The 19,524-nt window shown below is 28.3% G+C and overlaps 1 protein-coding gene across 1 annotated transcript in view; it reads left to right on the forward strand.

The window, feature by feature from the left end:
* The window catches only part of LOC129987760 (1-phosphatidylinositol 4,5-bisphosphate phosphodiesterase gamma-1-like), a 73,231-nt gene extending 54,023 nt beyond the window's left edge, over positions 1-19,208 (forward strand). Inside the window, exons 21-31 of the mRNA XM_056095700.1 lie at positions 2,104-2,252; positions 4,996-5,089; positions 7,363-7,492; positions 7,539-7,548; positions 7,705-7,828; positions 8,384-8,429; positions 10,203-10,305; positions 11,688-11,802; positions 14,700-14,858; positions 16,907-16,998; positions 18,345-19,208. Coding sequence (XP_055951675.1) covers positions 2,104-2,252; positions 4,996-5,089; positions 7,363-7,492; positions 7,539-7,548; positions 7,705-7,828; positions 8,384-8,429; positions 10,203-10,305; positions 11,688-11,802; positions 14,700-14,858; positions 16,907-16,998; positions 18,345-18,662 — 1,340 coding nt within the window. The 3' untranslated portion in view covers positions 18,663-19,208. The remainder of the gene's footprint in view (positions 1-2,103; positions 2,253-4,995; positions 5,090-7,362; positions 7,493-7,538; positions 7,549-7,704; positions 7,829-8,383; positions 8,430-10,202; positions 10,306-11,687; positions 11,803-14,699; positions 14,859-16,906; positions 16,999-18,344) is intronic.
* The last annotated feature ends 316 nt before the right edge of the window (positions 19,209-19,524 follow it).

Here is a 19,524-nt window from a genome sequence, read left to right on the forward strand (position 1 = left end):
TTCCGAATATTAACTATAGTAAGGTAGGGTGGATAGAGACACAGGGCCATATCCTTTGTGTTTTAAGATTTTAGCATTTTCAGAATGTTTTTTTCAGTTATGTTAACATTTTTGTATTTTGTTTGAGACCATAAATTTTAAGATGAAAGTTGTTTATTACAGCCTATACTGCCACTTGAAATTTATTTCTCCTTTAATTCTATCAGTATGGAAAAGCTTCAAAAGCCCATTCAAAACGCCCGCCCAAATCTCCTGGATATCACTGAAAAATTCCTGCCTCCTTTCGTTAAGTATGATTTACTGAATATCCGTGATGCATGCTTTGTTCGTAAGAAACCCTCGCCCAGATGGATTTGAGGGACAGGGAGGTTTTCTAGGGTCACTCAAAGGACATCTGAGCCTACATTTGCTTAATAGTTATCAATTAAGCGAAGATTTGTTTTGACTATAACAATTCTTTAACAGCTGCCATTGCAGTTTTTGAGATTGGAGTGGGGTGATTTTTCTTATGTATTCCTAAGCGTTTTAAAATTTTCTTTGTCAAGACATACAGACAGACAGACATTTTCTAAAAATGTATTTTTCGAGCCCAGGAAGGTGTAAAACGTGGATATGCTTCAAAATCTCGAGTTCCAATTTTTTAAAGATTACCATACTTTCTCTATACTACCTACACGAATTTTTCTATACGATATTCTATTTGTTTCAATATGAATAGATACGAATAGAGAAATCGTATGCCAATTTCTCCATATGATATACTCAGAGTATGACTAAGGCAGGGGCATACGGAACAGTTGCCCTGGGCCCCATACATCAGAGGAGGGCCCCCAAATCGAACAGAAAGTTTATTTTACGTTTCCTTCTTTATTGAACTTTTTTTAACATTGCTTTTCAAAGACAAAAAAGACAGGGGGAGAGCAAAGAAGTTTTTGCCCCGAGCCATAATTAGGCTAAGTCGGGCCCTGAATGTACTACTTATTCAAACTACCTATTACACTACCTATTTCTCTATATTACATTAGAAATGAGAGATTAAAAGGCTCTGTAATAGTAGAATTTTATTTTTCCATGCATTTATCTTATATTTTATCTTATATACAATCTATTTTGTTGCTTCGTTCTATATTTCTGAAGACAATATTCACTAAGATAATATTGAGCCAACACTGAATGTTAAAAGCGGAGTTTGAATATCTTGTTTCGAATGTGAAATAAAAAGTCTAAAAGTTTTAATACCATTTGGGTGTCTTAGATTTATAAAATTTCTGAATATTCGTAATAATTCTTTTTTTTTAATTATAAGAGTTATTTCAAATTATAAAAGAGAGATTAAGCAACAACTGATTAAAGTTTTATTTATTTATTATTAATTTTATGTAAAGTTATTGAATCTATCTGTTGATATTAATGGTATCATGCATTAGCTATAACGCTCTGATTGTGTCTTTTTTTTTTTTTTTGCAAATTATTGGTTTTTATTTAAAATTTTCAGTTGCATCAATGATAAATACCTAAATAAGAGAAAAAAATCTATACAAATCAAAATGCATCCGTAAGTTATATGTGCTGCTGTGATTATTTTTTATTGTTCATATCGGTATTTGTTGTTCAGAATAGTATGTGTTGTTTTTTATGAGTAAATATTTAAAATACAAATCTTTAAATTTTTATCCTTCATATCGGTATGTGTTGTTTTATTATGAGTATATATAAAAATTATGTTATTTTATCTTTTAAGCTAGTTTTAAAGCTGTGATGTGGTGGGATGATGTATGCTACACCAGTGCAAAAGGATTATTGAAATGTTTTTTTTTTCTTTTTTTGAGTAATATATTATGTGAAATAATCGAATTCATTCCATTTTTCATAATAAAAAAAAATTGTGAACTAGGTTAAATTTTTTTTATATAAAAGTGAAGCTCTAAGAGTTAATTAACAGATCTTTTGCTTTACCTTAGTGTATTTCTCTGCAAATATTTATTTTTTGGAAGTCTTTTTTTTTTAATAAAAAAAACTGTTTTGGGCCTGAAATTGATTACAATTGGCATTATTATTATTTTGTAGTTGTTGTATTGACATTATTGAATACTTATTATTTAGACGTGTCTTCGAAGACATTTGGAGACAAGAAGCATGTGTTTAGAATACTTTCAGAAGGTCTAGTTTACTACCTCGAAGCTGCATCTGAAGAAGATATGCTGGATTGGATCCACAAGATACGAGAGACAGCGCAGTCTTTTTATGACTCTGTATACTTGTTTATCAATGTCTCATTCTAGTTTATTTATGTTGAGCACTTTTTCTTATCTTTCATAATGATTTGGAAGCTATAAAATTTTGCTCTGTTCTTAAGATAAAGTTTTCGGCATAAAATCTTTTTCTGTTTCTAACAAAAATACTCTGTATCGCGATTAAATTATTCAACATAAAGCTTTTTTCTGTTCCTAACAAAGATACTCTATATCGCGAATAAATTATTCGCCATAAAATCTTTTTTTCTGTATCTAACAAAGGTACTCTGTATCGCAATTAAACTATTCGACATAAAATCATTTCTGTATATAACAAAAATATTCTGTATCGCGATTAAATTATTCGTCTTGAAACCGTTTTCTGCTTTTAACAAAGCTACTCTGTATCGCGAGTAAATTATTCGACATAAAATCCTTTTCTGTTTCTAACAAAGATGCTCTGTATTGTGATGAGTTTGTACTCTTTAAGTTTACTTAAAAGTATTAAAAAGTTCTGACATCAGTTATTTATACTATAAAATTTATTATAATTCTACATAATTAATACATTCCCGTAAGTTCATTATTTATATGCTGTGAAGGATTTTATAACAAGAATCAACATTTTGAAATATATTCTTAATGGATATGTTGTATAACTTTAAAAAATTAATATATATACATAGCAGAATTATTAGTGTAGATATAAAATAATTTATTCTATAGAATACTGAATCATTTATAATAAATAATATAACTTAATGATAAAATAATTATTTTTTTAGTCACAAATGAAGAAATAACTGCTATAACTGAGGTTATAAGGCATTTTTACATCCTTGAAAAATCTGGGATACAAAAAATATTTATTGAGTACCTAATATTTTCCGTTTACTGATCTATTAAGACAACTTCTAATGATTAGTCCCGTTGGTGTGGTGCAGTGGCCGGCAAACTCATTAGTTAACAGAATCAATTATCAACAGTTCAACGACTGAAATATCTTTTGTGGGCTAATTTTTTATAAAATGGGTAGGTACATTGTTATTCACTTAATTAGGGTACTCGTATGCTGTCTTTTACTAAGAACGTCCTCTATTTGATCGTTGACACCCTAGTCACGGTTTCCCCACCAGTGGTGTAGTGCGAAAGGGGGGGGGGGGTGCTAGATCAGGTGTCATCTGATCGCCCTAATGTCACTTCTAAACGGAAGATAAATCGGACTAAATTAAACTAAATCTGATGATTAGCTATCTGTGAATAGTGTGTTAGAACAATTTAGTGCATAGTGTTTAATTAACTTATAATATCGTTGTGTTTTAAAGCTACACTAATTATTTTGGGACGGACCTCATAGTTTTAAGCCGCGGTTAGGTGATGATGGCGATGCCCTGGCTGGTGTCCCCTTCTCTCCCAGCTTTTGCGCCGTGCCAGGGGGTGGACGTTTGGCTCTGGCGGATATATCATGAACTGGACTCACTTGCAGAATGGTTCTTCGGCGGAATCGGGTTTCGAGCCCATCAGTTTAGTGAGAAGGAAAATGTCTTTTCCTACTGGAAATTTCAGTAAATGAGATTTTAATCTCATTTTACTAAATTTTGTGGGAATACCGAGATTTTTTATTTCACTACACATTCATTTCTCTTTTTACAATGAATTTATAAGTTTGATGCAAACGATTTGGCTATCACATTTCAATGGTTCTATATCTTAAAATTTTATTGTTACATAGAAAAACTGAAATTTTCCATTGCAGCTGCAATTTCATAGACATTAAACTTACGTATTCCATAAAATCATTTAATTATTTATCAAAGGGAAAACTCGAAATGAATAAAATCTAGCCCAACTTGTTTCGGCAGCCAACTTGTTTCCAAATAATATCGATTAATTTAATTTCAGTGGAATTATTTATGCATATTTCATATTTATAGCTTCCTTTACAAAGTAAATTCAAATTTTGATTAGATATTACCCGTGTTTCTTTAATAGTCTTGTATAACTCCTATTCATATATTAAGTAAATATCTTTGATGAAAACATAATAGTATTAAAAAATGCCACACTTTTATCGCCTACTGATGAAAACATGCTGTTGGAAAAATTAAAAATTAGAATATTTCACCGCTTATGATATATTTACTAATATACTGAATACTTTAGAATACTTTCTTCAAAGAATTTACAGAAAATTTCATGAAATAACAAAAAAAAAAATCTTAATGATTTTAATGAGCTTGCAATAATGGAAGAGATAAATGAAATTAAGTCATATTTGTGAAAGCAATGCAAACGTTTATAAATTGACCTGAATAACAAAAAAATGTAAATAAGTTTTGTTAAAAATTATTTCTGAAACTTATAGAAATGAAACAGAAAAAATAAGATAGCAGCTAAAGTGTCAGTATCAAAAAGATAATTGTCAAATTTTATTATTGTTAAAAAAAATTAATGGAAATTCTTTAAAGGTGCCTATTGCCAATCACCAAAAACCTATTTGTGACAAGATTTGTTATTTTTAGTTCCAATGACCTACACCGTGCATTGCCAACAGTTTCACATTCACTTTTATTATTAGTAGAAATTTGTGGAAGATTTTTCTTACTGTGCACATTTTTTTTAGTTGTTATCTCATGGCAGATTAGAATTTTTTTTAATGTAAAAATGTGAAATAAAATTTAAATGTCTTTAGTCAATCTTTCCATAATATTTCCTGTATTTTATTATGTCTTATTTTACACAATTTTTCTTTCTCGGGTAGTTAAAACACAGAAAACAGCTGAAAAAGCCAAAAGTAGCCAAAGAATTGTCTAGCTTGCTGATATATTTTAAATCAAAGCAGTTTAATATACAAGGTAAGTATTTAAATTAGTAATATTTATTTTGAAGACCTGTAAAAATCCCATATTATATTATATGTAATCAATTCTTACTTGTTTGAAATTATAAGAGATTTGTATTCATTTTTGTAATTTTATTAACATTTATTTACGATAAAATAATTTGTTTCCAGATTTTGACATGATTCTGAAAAGAAATTCTGTTGAAAAGAAATTAATTTAAAAACATTAAACTAAGTTTGTCAGATTTAACTTAGATAAAACTATTTCATTTCGTAAATTTGATAAGAAAGTAGAATTGTATAAATACTTTTGAAATATTTAAATGTATTGATTGGAATGTCTATCTTTTGTAAAATACCATGTGCACATTCCCATTTCCCAAGATAAACATGTGACAAATTTGGTTGATGTTAGTCGAGCAGTAATTGGCCAGTGGACTGCCATCAAACACATGTGTACACATACAAGCATTCATCTATATTATTAATCGCGATTTGGATTTTGCAACATTTTTGGCGACTTGGTAAAAATATGGTTGGGTTTTCGCAAATTGTAAAAGAATTGATAGACGATTAAGAATCTTTTAAACTAAGCAGCCATATTTTTAGTAAAAAATCAGAGGAGTGGTTTCTCATACGCTCTCTCGCATACGTTCCAATAAATATTTTATCACTCTTCCCCAGACACATAAAACTGCTGATTCTAAATAAGGCAGCAAATTAGTTACAGATCTTTGGCTTGAAATTAGAATTTTTGCTATATATATATATATATATAATTTAATTTAAATTAATTTCCTCAATTTTTTGACTAATTCGACCCATGTCGGGGTGATTCTAAAGTGTTATCTTGTTTCCTGATACCATTTCGCGTATGAAGCTGTGTAAAAATTACTGCGGAATCCGTTCTACGTATCGAGTGAAAGTGATACTTCCGTTGCCCTTCTCAAAGGTCAACACATGTATTCAGTCGACACGTGGCCGGAAATCCCATGTTATATAAGACTAGTGATAATTTGTTTCGTCCCTTCTTTACTTCTGCTTTTGTGCCGCGATGCGCCTTCTTGTAAATAATCATGGCTGTCTTCAGGGAGAGAATAAAACGAAATTAAAAATACAAAGTCTCTTCACTGCTTGTCAAACCTGAATTCTGCTATATATATATATATATATATATATATATATATATATATATATATATATATATATATATATATATATATATATATATATATATATATATATATATATATATATATAATATTTGTTTGTCTGTGGGTGTGCACTGGCACTTCGAATAATGAAATATGAATTCAACTCTTTTGATAATATTATCTGTCCCGTAAGGGGCAGGTAATAAGAAAACAGCCAAATTGCACACAAAAAATAGCATTAAAAACATTGACATTAAAAACACATGTAAAAGCTTAATATCTAATTATAAACAGTAAATACGCTTAGCGATCTCATTTTCCAGCTCACTCTGTGAATTCAAATTTAAAAAGATTGATTCCATATGAGAGCATATGTAATTCATGTTAGCTTTTCGTCTTATGTACTCTCCTGAAAGGTGGGACGTACATGAATTATTCGGAAGAATCTCTGGATTTTAGTTCCAAATTTATCTACGTTCCTAACGTTTGCACTTTACAGAACTGGTTTGGCAACAAATTTTGTTTTGGCGTTTTTATAGCCATATTTGCGGTTTTGTCCTCAAATGATTGCAAGGATCAGGTGTCATTGAACCTTTCATTCTGTAAGAATTTTTTTGAATCTCCTTTTCAAATCATGAAACCAATGCAGCTGAAAAGTGGTAATACTAATTCACAGTAATATGCTATATGTCATATCTATCTAATCCATGATTATTTGAGATAAACACCACATGCACATCACCTGTTAATATTTAAAGTGCAAAGAGAGTACGAAACGTTCTTGGTATTCTTGCATTTGAAATGGATATTTACGCCCAAAAAAGAGTTGATTCTTGACATTTAAAGCAGGCCAAAATTAAACGATTAAAATGGTAGCAGTTCGACTTTCGGAAATTTGAAAGTAACCAAAATCCAACATGACTCAGAAATTAAAGTCTTTACCTGTAAGTAAAGTAAACAAGTGAAGTCTTTATCTGTCTTAAGTAAAGAAGTTAGTCTTTATCTTAGAATTTAAATGGCAAAAAACCCAATTAAAAGTGCATAAAAATTGAATTTGTTATATTTATTTAATTTGAGAGCTAGTTAGACATTTAGATTGTTTTTTTAAATATATTTATGTTTTGATTTCGAGAAATTGGAAATTTCACTGAAATGGCCTCCTGTCCCGAAACAAAAATGGAGAAGTGGGTTGAACCTGAGAGATGCGAATTCCTTGTGAAATATCCTTTTTATATGTTTGATTTTAGGCGATTATGTTCTATGTTTAGTTTCAATTAGTGATTTCTATTATATATACCATTTTTTTAGAGGAAGATTTGTTACTATTTCTTACACTGATCTTTCATTCATTCTTAACATCAAATTTCGGATGATATTCAAATTTATTTTTAAAGTTTTATTACCATTTTTAACCATATAATGCGAAAATGCAAATGAATCTAAAATGCCTTTGTTTCACTTAATTATGAATAAGTATAATAGGATGAATTTCAGCCGAGTCTATCCTAAAGCAAGCCGCATTGATTCTTCTAATTATGATCCAATAAAAATGTGGAACGCTGGAATCCAAATGGTTGCATTGAATTATCAAACTGCAGGTAAATATGAAAATAATTGATTTCTAAAAATATCGTTTTAAATTAATCTTATTTTCAATATTATTCATTTCCTTATTATTCAATCTTATTTTTAACATTATTCTTTTATACAAGAGAAAATTTTCCTCCTGTATAAAATCTGATTTTGTAGAAGGCTCCATTCAATGTTCCATGTGTTTAAGAAAGATTTGTAAATTAATTTGCTTTTTTAAAATTGTCTCAAATTAATTATGTATTAAGTGCAAAAAATTTATATTTTAAAGACTACGCAACCTTTTTACACAAATTAGAAAAGCCCCGAATCAATCATTTTGTTTTTAAGTCTTAAGCTGAAATAAATTGTGAAACTCATCACTTGCACCCAGGTCAATAGTTTTAAAAAAGTAATTTAGAGTTAAAGCAATTTCTGCTTTTTTTTAGTAAATTCATTCTCATATTGAAATGCATTTAAAATAAAAAATTCAAAATTTATTCATCTATGCATTTTATTTTATCTATTAAATTAAAATAATGTGAAACCATTTGTTCATTCAAATTTTTAAAATTTTTATTTAGATAGAGCAATGCAGCTAAATCATGCAAGGTTTTTGCAGAACGGAAGGTGAGTGTTTTTTTGGATCATAAACTATTTAATGGATTTGACAGAAGTCCGATTGATTTTGATGCGAGTAAAACTTATTTTTCTTATTTACTCTAATTTCATAATTACCATCGGTTATTGATTCAGTATTTGGTGTTTTAAATAAGAAATTGTTTAAATGTTAATCCTTAACTTCAAGATATGGAAGGAGTTAAAAAAATATAATGAAATATAAAAATAATAGAAGATATATGTTATTTTAGCAACAGGATTAGAAAACGAATCAAAATTTTAAGTAAATAACTACAATAATAGCATTTGCTTCTGGGCGATTTCTAAATTCGTATACCTCTTAAATATTTTGAAATTAATTTTATAAAATTTGAGGAATTTGAATATTTAATCAAAATGATTTCGTGTGGAATAGTTATTTTTATAGATTATGCAACCTCTCTCTTTCTAAGAAAATTTATTAAAAGTCTGTAATTTTAACTTCTAAGTTATGTGGGATAATATTTTTCCACAAAACTAAAACTTTGGGCGAATTCCTTTCTAAAACTATATAAGTTCTACATCCTTTCTGATACTTTATCTTTCCTGCTTCCCGCCCTCCTATTCGGTGCGCAGCACCATGTTCATCATGGTTATAACAGAAGGAAACTTGATACAAATTTAAAATCGCGCTAATTCTCTAAACCATTAAAAATAAAAAGTGTTAAAGAATTCAATGCCTATAGCTTTAAAGAATGATATGAAAAAAAGGGCATCTGGATACCATCTGTCTGGTGAAAACATCTCTCGAAATTTCATCCACACCTGCCATTTTTTTAAAACGTTTTTCAAACCCTCATCTGCAATTTCTTAAAGCTTCGAACTATTTTCAACGTTTTCTACTTTTAGATTAAGCTTATCTGCTTTACAAAAAAATGACCTCCTTTCACTTCTGTTGTCCTCCAGATAATTTATAAAAACAAATCAGTATCAAAGGAAAATGTATGTTTTCCATTTACAAAGCGTTTATTCTACAAGTAAGAAGTAATAAACATACATTTTTCTATTATCTTTCAAATGTATTGGTATTCAATGTATGTTTAAACTTGATACATTCTACAAAAGAAGGATTCAAATCAAGGTCAAGAATATAACATCTTCATCAAAATCTTCGAGCATGCACAAGATGACAAACTGAATTATATATATATATATATATATATATATATATATATACAAGAGGAGATTTGAGGATTACTCAATCCATAAAAAGGGGATATAAATAATATGGGTATGTGAATTTTTCATTTCCTTGTAACTCTCTTACTATTGTGATAGAAAGTTATACAAGTCTAATCCAGATTTCTTCAATTTTACAACGATCCGCGTCTCTGAGTCACCCTAATGAACTTCTTTTGAACTAAAAGTTTTCGATAGCTGTGAAGTCTTATAGTGATTTTCACCTCCTAAATTTGAATGATTTTTAATGCATGTTACGACTTGTTGAAGAGATATCATCAGTTGCATTGACTTTCCCTCTCTTTTATCGTCACAACTGCGTCCCAAATAGAGTACGAAATGAAAGAGGGGGAGGATTTTCTTTTCCGTATATCTCTCAGCAAAATGAATCCATTGTTGCTTTCTGGGTCGCCGATAGGATTTATTTTGTCGTTTTTGTTGTTGATATTCTCTTCTTAAGGACATAAAACGATCTTCCTCCTCTTATTCCTGTTAGGTTTTGATACAATTTTTTTTCGATGTTTGTATCGAAAAATTAAAGACAGATTTTGTACACTTTTGTAGATGTGGTTATGTTTTGAGACCCAAATGCATGTTTGATGATAAGTTTGATCCTCATGATCCGGTAACACTGCAAAATGTTGAACCTTTTGTCATCACTATTCAGGTAATTATATTTTTTTAAATATGCACATAAAATTTTTTGTCATTTTTTTAAAAATATAAATTGTCTTTTTGATGGAAATACAAAATTTTCTATTTATTACTATGATATTTTATATCACAAAATTAGTGGAATGCATTGAGAATAGATATGTTGTTTACCAAATAATATCACATTTGATTCCATATTAATATTTCTTTATAATGTAAACACCTTCTACCTTGTGCCACAACAGTGAAAAACAGCCATAATGATTAATAAGTTTGAGGAAGATAAGTGAAAAAGAAATTTTCCATTTTTTTATATCTTAAATTATTAATTCATGATTATTGTCAATTTTGCTTCTTTTCATATAATTTCTATTATTATTATTATTATTTAGAGTATAAAAGGCAATTACAAAAGTTATTTTTTTAAAAAAATCTGTCTTAAATTCAAAACGACGTATTATATAGTCAGAGAAATAACACGTTCTACAATCAAAATACGGTACTGAATTTATTGAGACAGGTTGCAGTGCTCCTTGCAGAAAAAAAAAACTCCCAGTTGGAAAAATGTGCTTTTGGCGGAAATATTTGAGATTAAAATTTTGAGCTTCCCGGGATTTGAAAATGGGTTCATCTAAAAAGATACACTAAATAACTTGAGATTTCCCGAGTTCATTTTCAGATTTTTTAAAAATATTTTTGTTTACGTTCTTCATTGTTTGAATTTCCTTTTATAGTCGTGGTATTTATACAGTATTATATTTATACAGTATTTTTTTCCTTTTACATTAGATATACTTAACTACTATTTCAGTAATTCTTGTTTTACATATTTATAATATTATAGGTTTTAGTTAATAAAAAATAGTTTTTTATCATTTTTTTCTAAAATGATCAAACAATGTATTTTGCTAGTAATCGAAATTTGTAGGCCGTGAGAAGAATCAAATTACTTATTTAAATTCTGTTGATAATTAGTTTATAAACAATTCGTGGTTCAGAATTTTGAGAAAACCTTTGCCTTTTAAATTGGCTTGAGGGCTGACAATTTCATTTGTATAATTTTGTAGCCAGCAAAACTTCTTTGTCAGTACTGTTTATGTGTTAAAATTATGTAATTTAAATGTCTCAGTTGAAAGGATTTGTGTTCCCAATGACCCATATATATTGATAGTAAATAATATTCACTATAATGTATAATATTGTGAAACATTGAATAATATAATACTGCATAATATTGTGCAACAGGCTGTACAGCATGGAATATAATGCAAAACAAACTACTTTAAAGCTCCTTAACGATATTATGTCATATTAGTTTTTATTCGATTGTGCATAGTAATTAGAAGAATTAATTTTCAGATTTTGTTTGCTTAATTTATGTTTGGTTATTTTTAGATCATCACTGCTCGACATTTGATGGAAACAAGTAAAGAACTTGGTATTTTATTCATAGAAGTTGAAATAGTTGGAGCTGAATATGATTGCCGTCTCTTTAATACCAGTACAAAAGGTATATCATGCTTTTTTGTACAATGTCTTTCAAGAAAAACACTTTTTTTTCAATAAATCAGATGTCTTTTTATACAGGAAAAGACATTTGATTTATTTCAAAATAAGTCTTGTTAAATCTTTTATTTTGGATTGAATCAATTATCTCTATCATTGAATCAAAATTTATCTCTTGTTAGAAGAGATAAATTTTGATTCAATGTTAGTTTCAAAATCCTGAAGTCAGAATTCTAATTTTTATTAATGCTGCAAATAAGATGAGAATGATGATGAGATTTATTGCGCAGCTATTACTCTATTTAATAAAAGAATGTCAAAAGCATATATTCTATAATTTTGTGAACTTAACATTGCTCTTACAAAATTTATATGGAAGGGTAAGATATATCTTTTAAAGAAATTTGAACTAAAACATCCATATTTTTCTACTAAGTTTTCCAATTCAAAATTAATATATAAAATAATATTAAATTATTAGATGCAACTACTTCCTTACTATTAATAAATTTTAAAGTTTTCAAGAAATAAATTTTCGAGAATACGTAGTCATATATCTTTTCAAATTTTTAACCTTTTCTTCACAGAATATATGCAGCATCAGAATATTTTTATATTAAATTCCTTCGTTATATAGACTGAGCGTACAACTAACATTTTCCCTCCTACCTGGAACTAATTTGAAATCTTACAGGCTAGAAAAAGTTCATTTCCTAATCTGTTGTATTACCACCTTAAAAGTGTTTCATAAATGATGGAACAACCTTTAAGAGCTAACCAGGCAAAAGGAAACATGTCATCTTTAAAATAGAATATGTAGTCTCGAACACAAAAAAGAAGGAAGGGCTAAAAAAGGGGAATCTTCATCATTAAATTAAATAAAGGAAAAGAATGTACTATATTAAATGTATAAAACTACCTTGATGAAATACAAATTCACAGAAGCACATCAACCAGTGGCATGAATAAAAAGTAGGATAGGTACCTACAAACAAATTTCTGAAGTAATTAATCTAACCTTCTCAATTCAGGTACTTCAAAGTATTGGAATATCCGCGTTTCTCTTTCAAAGATAGGAAAAATTCTTTACATTCTCAAAAATCGCAGAAACATTGCGTATTTCTAATGGTTTGTTATATAAAAGAAACCTACCCTTAATTGATAGATATTCAAGTAAATGTATATTCTGGCATCCTTTGAGATGAAAACCTCCCATTCATCAAACCCAACATGAGAGAGCCTCTCTAACGAACTAAACAAGTACCTCCGTCATTCAATCAGTGGCATTTAACAAAAGGGGTATTTCGCACCGATATTCTTACCAAACCTTTAAATCGGTTGCGCAGTTTTAGAAACGTCGCAAATATAATGTTTCTATTTCTCCGAGAGAAAAAAAAATAGATAATCCAGAGATTTATTATTACAAATCATAATGAATCGAAGTAAATTTTATCTTTCATTGCCTTGAAGAATTGAATTTGAATTTGAAAACTGAAATCATTTATTGCCTTGTTTTTATGCAAGAATCCATTTTTATGGAAGGCATAGTGACATTTCCATCACTTTTTGCATAAGATTTCGAAGGATCATATTCAAATGCTATATAAATATACTACAATTTACATTAACAGCGTAATTCTGTGATTTTATTAACTTGATTATAAAAGGCTATTTGAAAAGAAGAAAGAAATTTAAAATATTTATTTCTAATGGACGACAATAATTAAGGTCACTGGATAGAGAAAAATTCAATGTTTAATTTTTATTTATTCAACATGAGTTCCATTTGTTAATTTACGAACTTCGAGAGGAAAAAATGTTTCTTGTTACACATGTAGTAACCGAATTCTTGTTATTGGAATCAGGTCTGCTGCAGTTCGAATTAGCAAATCTTTAAGAGTAGAATGTATAGATGTTAAGCATGGGACTTCATGTTGCTTGCGAAATTCTAAGGCTCTCTACTTCTTTCGCTTGTAAATTTCTTAAGATTACATTCGAAACCAATCTGGATAAAGACGTCTCTTTGAGGAGGTGAAACGCAGGCTACAATGTAATAATGGATACTGCTTTTGCATACTGCATCACACGAAACGACATATTATGATTTGTTTGAATGTTTGAGAGATCCTTTAACAAATCATAAAAAGACTGTTTGTGTACTGCAGTATGCAAAAAGTGAAGCCATTGTTCCATGAAGCGTCCATTTCGCTTTCAGCAAAGAGACGTCACGGTATAAAAAGATTCTCAGTAGGTAAATGAATTCATAGAAAATGTGTTCGTATGGAAAAGGAAAAGCATTGGTCATTCTCGCGTGTGAGAGGAAAACTTTTTATGATGCTTTGCCATTTTTTGTAAACAAATAACAACGCCGCTTTTATCTGGATTATTAAAATATAAAACTTTTTAAAACGCTTCTACTTACAACTTACTGTATACAAAGTGAAAGATTCAATGATATCAAATCCTTGCAATCATTTCATGACATAACAACACATTTGGCTACAAAAATGCCGAAACGAATTCTGTAAAGTGCAAACGTTAGGCTGTAGATCTATGGAGCTGAAATATAATGATTCTTTTATAGTATCCATGTACTTCAGACATTACCAGGAGACTATATAAAGCGAAAAGCTCTCATGAGGAATCAATCTTTTTAAAAAATAAATGAGTTTTCCTATAATCCGGGTTTGTATCGTTTGTGCCTAGGTTTTGTAATCCATTAGAAAAAAATATTTTAAACTGCTTCTCCTTTTTGAAAATAATTTATTTCGTAAAATTTATTGTTTCTGTCCTTTAATTTAAACCAAAAGGTGCTTAGAGATTTTAGAGTATGTCCTTTGAACAATATTTTAGACATTCAATTTAAATTTAAGCAATTATTTTTTATTGTTTTACTTGCAGAATATAGAGGTTTGAATCTTGTTTGGAGAGAGTCTTTTAGATGCAATGTTTATAATCCTGATTTAGCGATTATCAGGTTTGTAGCTCAGTCTGAAGACGAATTTGGGAATTCAAAAATTCTTGGGCAGGCTGCTTATCCCATCACTTGTTTGAAACCAGGTATTTATTTTAACTCTTAACTAGAGACGGGAGTCAAAATGACTGTGCGTTGTTCATTAGCTCTGATTATCACATGGTATTTTGTAATGTAAAAAGAATAAAGAAATATTATTAAAATAATATTTTAAGATATTGTATTCTTCATTTTTATTTTATTTGATAAATTCTAACAGTTATCAATATTAATGCAATTTTGTAATATCTAAATGAAGTAAATACTCAATAAAAGATTGTTAAGATTTTTCTGATAACATCTTTCTAACATTTAACATTTTTAATATTAATCTTTTTAATATTTTCTTTAACTATTTGATTTCCAGAATGAATTGCATTTCCAAAATCAATTCCACTGCTGTTTACAAAAGATGAAAAAGAAAAAAATAACACTGGAGTCATTTTGACTCCATGTCTTTGGTCGCGTAAGGAAATTCATGTCTCTAGTTACGGGTAAAACGGAAAAAAAATGCCACTTTCTTTCCATTTTATATGCGCAATATGAAAACCTTCCTAACATATAATGCATACACTAACATAATTTTCAAATACACTAGTTATTTAATAACCATAACTTAACATTTTATAAATATAATTTATAAATTATAACTTTAATTTGAATTCTGATGTTTCTAATTCAACATCCATTTTAAAAAGTTTGTCAATTGATTGGGTTTTTTTAATAATATAAGAGTCATTTTTTCATCTGTAATGTTGAAATCGAAAAGTTATTAAAACATAATTAAAATTTTAAAAAAATGTTTAAATAAGCGTAAGATTATTTTGATAAAACGAAAGCTTACAAAATTATTAACTTGCTGTTTTTGTATAAAACACCCTTTCATTTGGATTCACTTCAGTTAGAAACAAGAAATTCTAAAAAATACGGTTATTATGAAACAATATATTGATAATAATATGATTAAACTTTAAGAAATTTAACATCATTTTTTGATAGTTTTATACTTAATTAGTGCTGAAAATTCTTTACTATATTTCGATACATAATATCTTTTTCATTTGTGTGTCCTGGACTGAACTAAAAAGTGAAATATTAAAAAGAATTTTAAGCTTAATTCTAGCAATTGAGAAGATTTCCAATATTCTATTAAATTGTTTTTGTTGCAATAAATCTAATGTTATGCTAGTTGCAATCCAAACTTATCTGCGAAGAGCTCGACCATTGCTGCTCGAATTTTGAATAGTTAAAATTTTTATTGTCATTAACACCTTGCTGCATTTTTCAATATTTCCCCATTTTTTGAGCTAATTTTCACTATTTGAGAACACAGTATACTTTGAAATAAGTATTTTTTTTTGTCTCCTGGCATTTTCTTCATTTCACAGAATTTGAAGGCCAATTTTCACTGAAATTTATATAATTTTTATCAACGTAGAAAAATAGGTAGATATTAATTCATGAACATATTAAAACAAATACAAGAAAGAAACTTTCTTCGTAACACATAACAGCAAGGATAAGCTATATAATATACATACGCTATATGAATATGCAATATTATGTACAATATACAATACTAAGTATACACACAAAATTAGGTATGCATACATTATAATACATAACAGCAAGAATAAGCTATATAATATATATACACTATCTGCATATACAATATTATGTCCAATATACAATACTACGTATACACACAAAATTAGGTATACATAACATCAGGGATGGTTTTCATTCTATTAGATTGTAAATAGAAACTTTCCCAGACCAAGTTTTAATCTCATTGCAAATTTCAATCTATAACAAAGAAAAACAAAACAAAACAATTAAGAGCAATTTTAAAGATCCTCAAGACAATTATTATAGTACTGAGGCTAAAAAATATTTCATTTCCTAAGATTATTAATTTTGAAATTATCTTTAGAAGTTGCGCGAGTACGTTTTAAATATGTAAATAATTCGAGATGAATTCATTATATAAATTTTGGAAAGAATCCTGGAAATTCTCAACATTTTAAAAATTTTCAATTAGTCTAAAATTTTTGAAATACTAGTGAAATTTTTATAATCATGTTTATGATTACAGGTTTTAGATCCATTTCCTTAAAGAATGAATTCAATGAAGAATTAGAGTTGTCACGTTTGCTTGTACATATTGACATCCAAAAAATTTCAAAGGTAAGAAGTCATGTTAAAACCCTTGTGCTTTATATATCTTTTTATCTAATTTAAATTCGATATCTCTATATGAAATGGAATGTCCGTTCGGTTGCTTATTTGAATATTGTACAATTCCACATCCATTGCGGATTTTCAAAGAGAAATTGGGAACAGATATTTCTCAGCGAGTAGAAGGATTAATCAACTTCTAAAAAGTTCCTATGCCTTTCCAAAGTATAGAAATGGGAGGTAACCGCTTTAACTGTTTTCCGCCATAACTTTTGATCAAATCATTGCACCAACAATATTTCTATACCATCAGAAACATAAAAAAAAGCATTACAGTGACATCAATGCCATTACCAAGCGATTTTTCTCAGATTCTTAATAAATTTTTCAAAATTAATTTAAAAATAACTTTGATTGGTATTACTTTTTGTATGACTTTAATCTGCGCTATTTACAAGTGTGTGTTTGATTTTTTTCACATTCGTATAGAAAAAAAAAGACACAGACGAATCCATAGGTACAGTGGCAAGTAATTGGTAGCATTTAAATCAATTTATTTTTTGATTATTGTCTGAATTACGTTATTTTGTTTAGTTCCACATAGCAGTCCACAAAGATAGATATTTCATGTAATCGCTACTACCGTGTACTGTTGTTCAATAGAGCCTTAATTATTAATTAGCAACTATACAGCTTATTTTCAGCTATACAATACTCATCACTACCGAGTCTTTTTATCATTCACAATAGTTTATTAGTAAACTTGTCATCACTATTATTTTTAATTTATTATTTTGGTTTGTCAATTTCGATATTTCAGACAAAATAATTTATTTGAATCTACAAACCTTTTACTTATCAATTAATCATCATCTTTGATGGCTTTCTTCCCATTTATTTCATTTTTATTCAAAATGATTTTCAATTTACAAAATATCTGAATTTACTTTTTAATGTTTAAAATCAGCTTTTCTGAAGTTTATAAAAAGTGAAGAAATATTAATATCCTCTAGTTTTTAAAAGTTTATCAATCATAAAAATTTATCAAATATTGATTTATCAGCTATTTAAGATTTTTAAATCTTTGGTATGAGGACAATTTAAAATTTAGATCCCTAAACTCAAATGTTGTTTGTGATATTTTTGAATTCCCAATCTTCAATAAGAATTTGAATTATTTTTTTAGTGCTGTAATAGCAGTTTTATTATATTTTTTTGGAAAAATTATTATTTATTCATCAGTATTACTTTATAATGAATTATTTTTTCTGGAAAAATATTCCATATAAACTGTATAGTAATAAATTCAAAGAAATGCTTAAAAAGTTATTTTGTTTTTCTATTTATTCATTCAGGAAGAAATAAGCAATAATTCTAATTCATCTTCAGAATCCTTAACGAATGACAAACAAAAAATTGGAGATAAAGCAGTTGTTGTCAGTCCTAATGGATCTTCACAATCCTTAACGAATGACAAACAAAAAATTGGAGATGAAGCAGTTGTCGTGTGTCTTAATGAATCGTCAGAATCCTTAACGAATAACAAACAAAAAATTGGAGATAAGGCAGTTGTCGTCAGTCCTAGTGGATCTTCAGAATCCTTAAAGAATGACAAACAAAAAATTGGAGATGAAGCAGTGGTCATCATTTCTAATCCGTCTTCAGAATCTTAGGTAATGACAGACAAAGAATTATAGAAGAAACAGATATCAATCCTAATCTATCTGCAAAATTTTTAACAAATTGTAAAACAAATAATTGGATATGGAAAAGTTGCTATCAGTCCTAATCTTAATCCATCTTCAGAATTCATCAAGAATGACAAAAAAAAAAAATCATTGAAAATGAAAAGAATGACATCATTCCTAATGCATCTTTTGAATTCTTATTAAATGAAAAGATTTGGCGACGAACAATTATCATCAATCCTGATCCTAATCCATCCTCAAAATCCTAGACAAATGGCAAAGAGAGATTTGAAAACGAAATATATATCTTCTGTCCTAATCCTAATCCATCTTCAAAATCCTTAATGAATGAAAAACAGATAATTTCAGATGAAATAGACGCATACTCTATTCATTCAGAGTAATCAAGAGCTACTTTCAAAGAACTATAGAAGTTGAAAAGAGTATTGCAAGATGGTAAAAGTGGTCATTTTTTTTTTCAAAATATAAAAGTTCCTTCTGAAACAGCGTGTCATTAAACACAACTGTGCAATAGGGATAATATATCAGTATTTAAACCATTTTTCACTTTGAAAGGTTTTTTCTTTCATTTGTTTTAATATATTATTAAACTCATGAGAAAATTTTATGTTTTTACTTTATAATAAGCCAATTATAATCGTCAAAAGCTTCGATTTAGTGATTTTCATAAATTTCCATATTTCAGACATCCTTGAATTCAAAAAATTCACTCCTAACTCCTATATATCTATGAACAAGATAATTGTAAACATAGATTAAATTTAAAATGGAAATTTATCATCAGAATTGTCGATTTGAATTAATTTTGAATCGTCATTAAATTCTG

The sequence above is a fragment of the Argiope bruennichi genome, chromosome 10 (genome assembly GCF_947563725.1).
Source record: "Argiope bruennichi chromosome 10, qqArgBrue1.1, whole genome shotgun sequence".
NCBI classification, from domain to species: domain Eukaryota; kingdom Metazoa; phylum Arthropoda; class Arachnida; order Araneae; family Araneidae; genus Argiope; species Argiope bruennichi.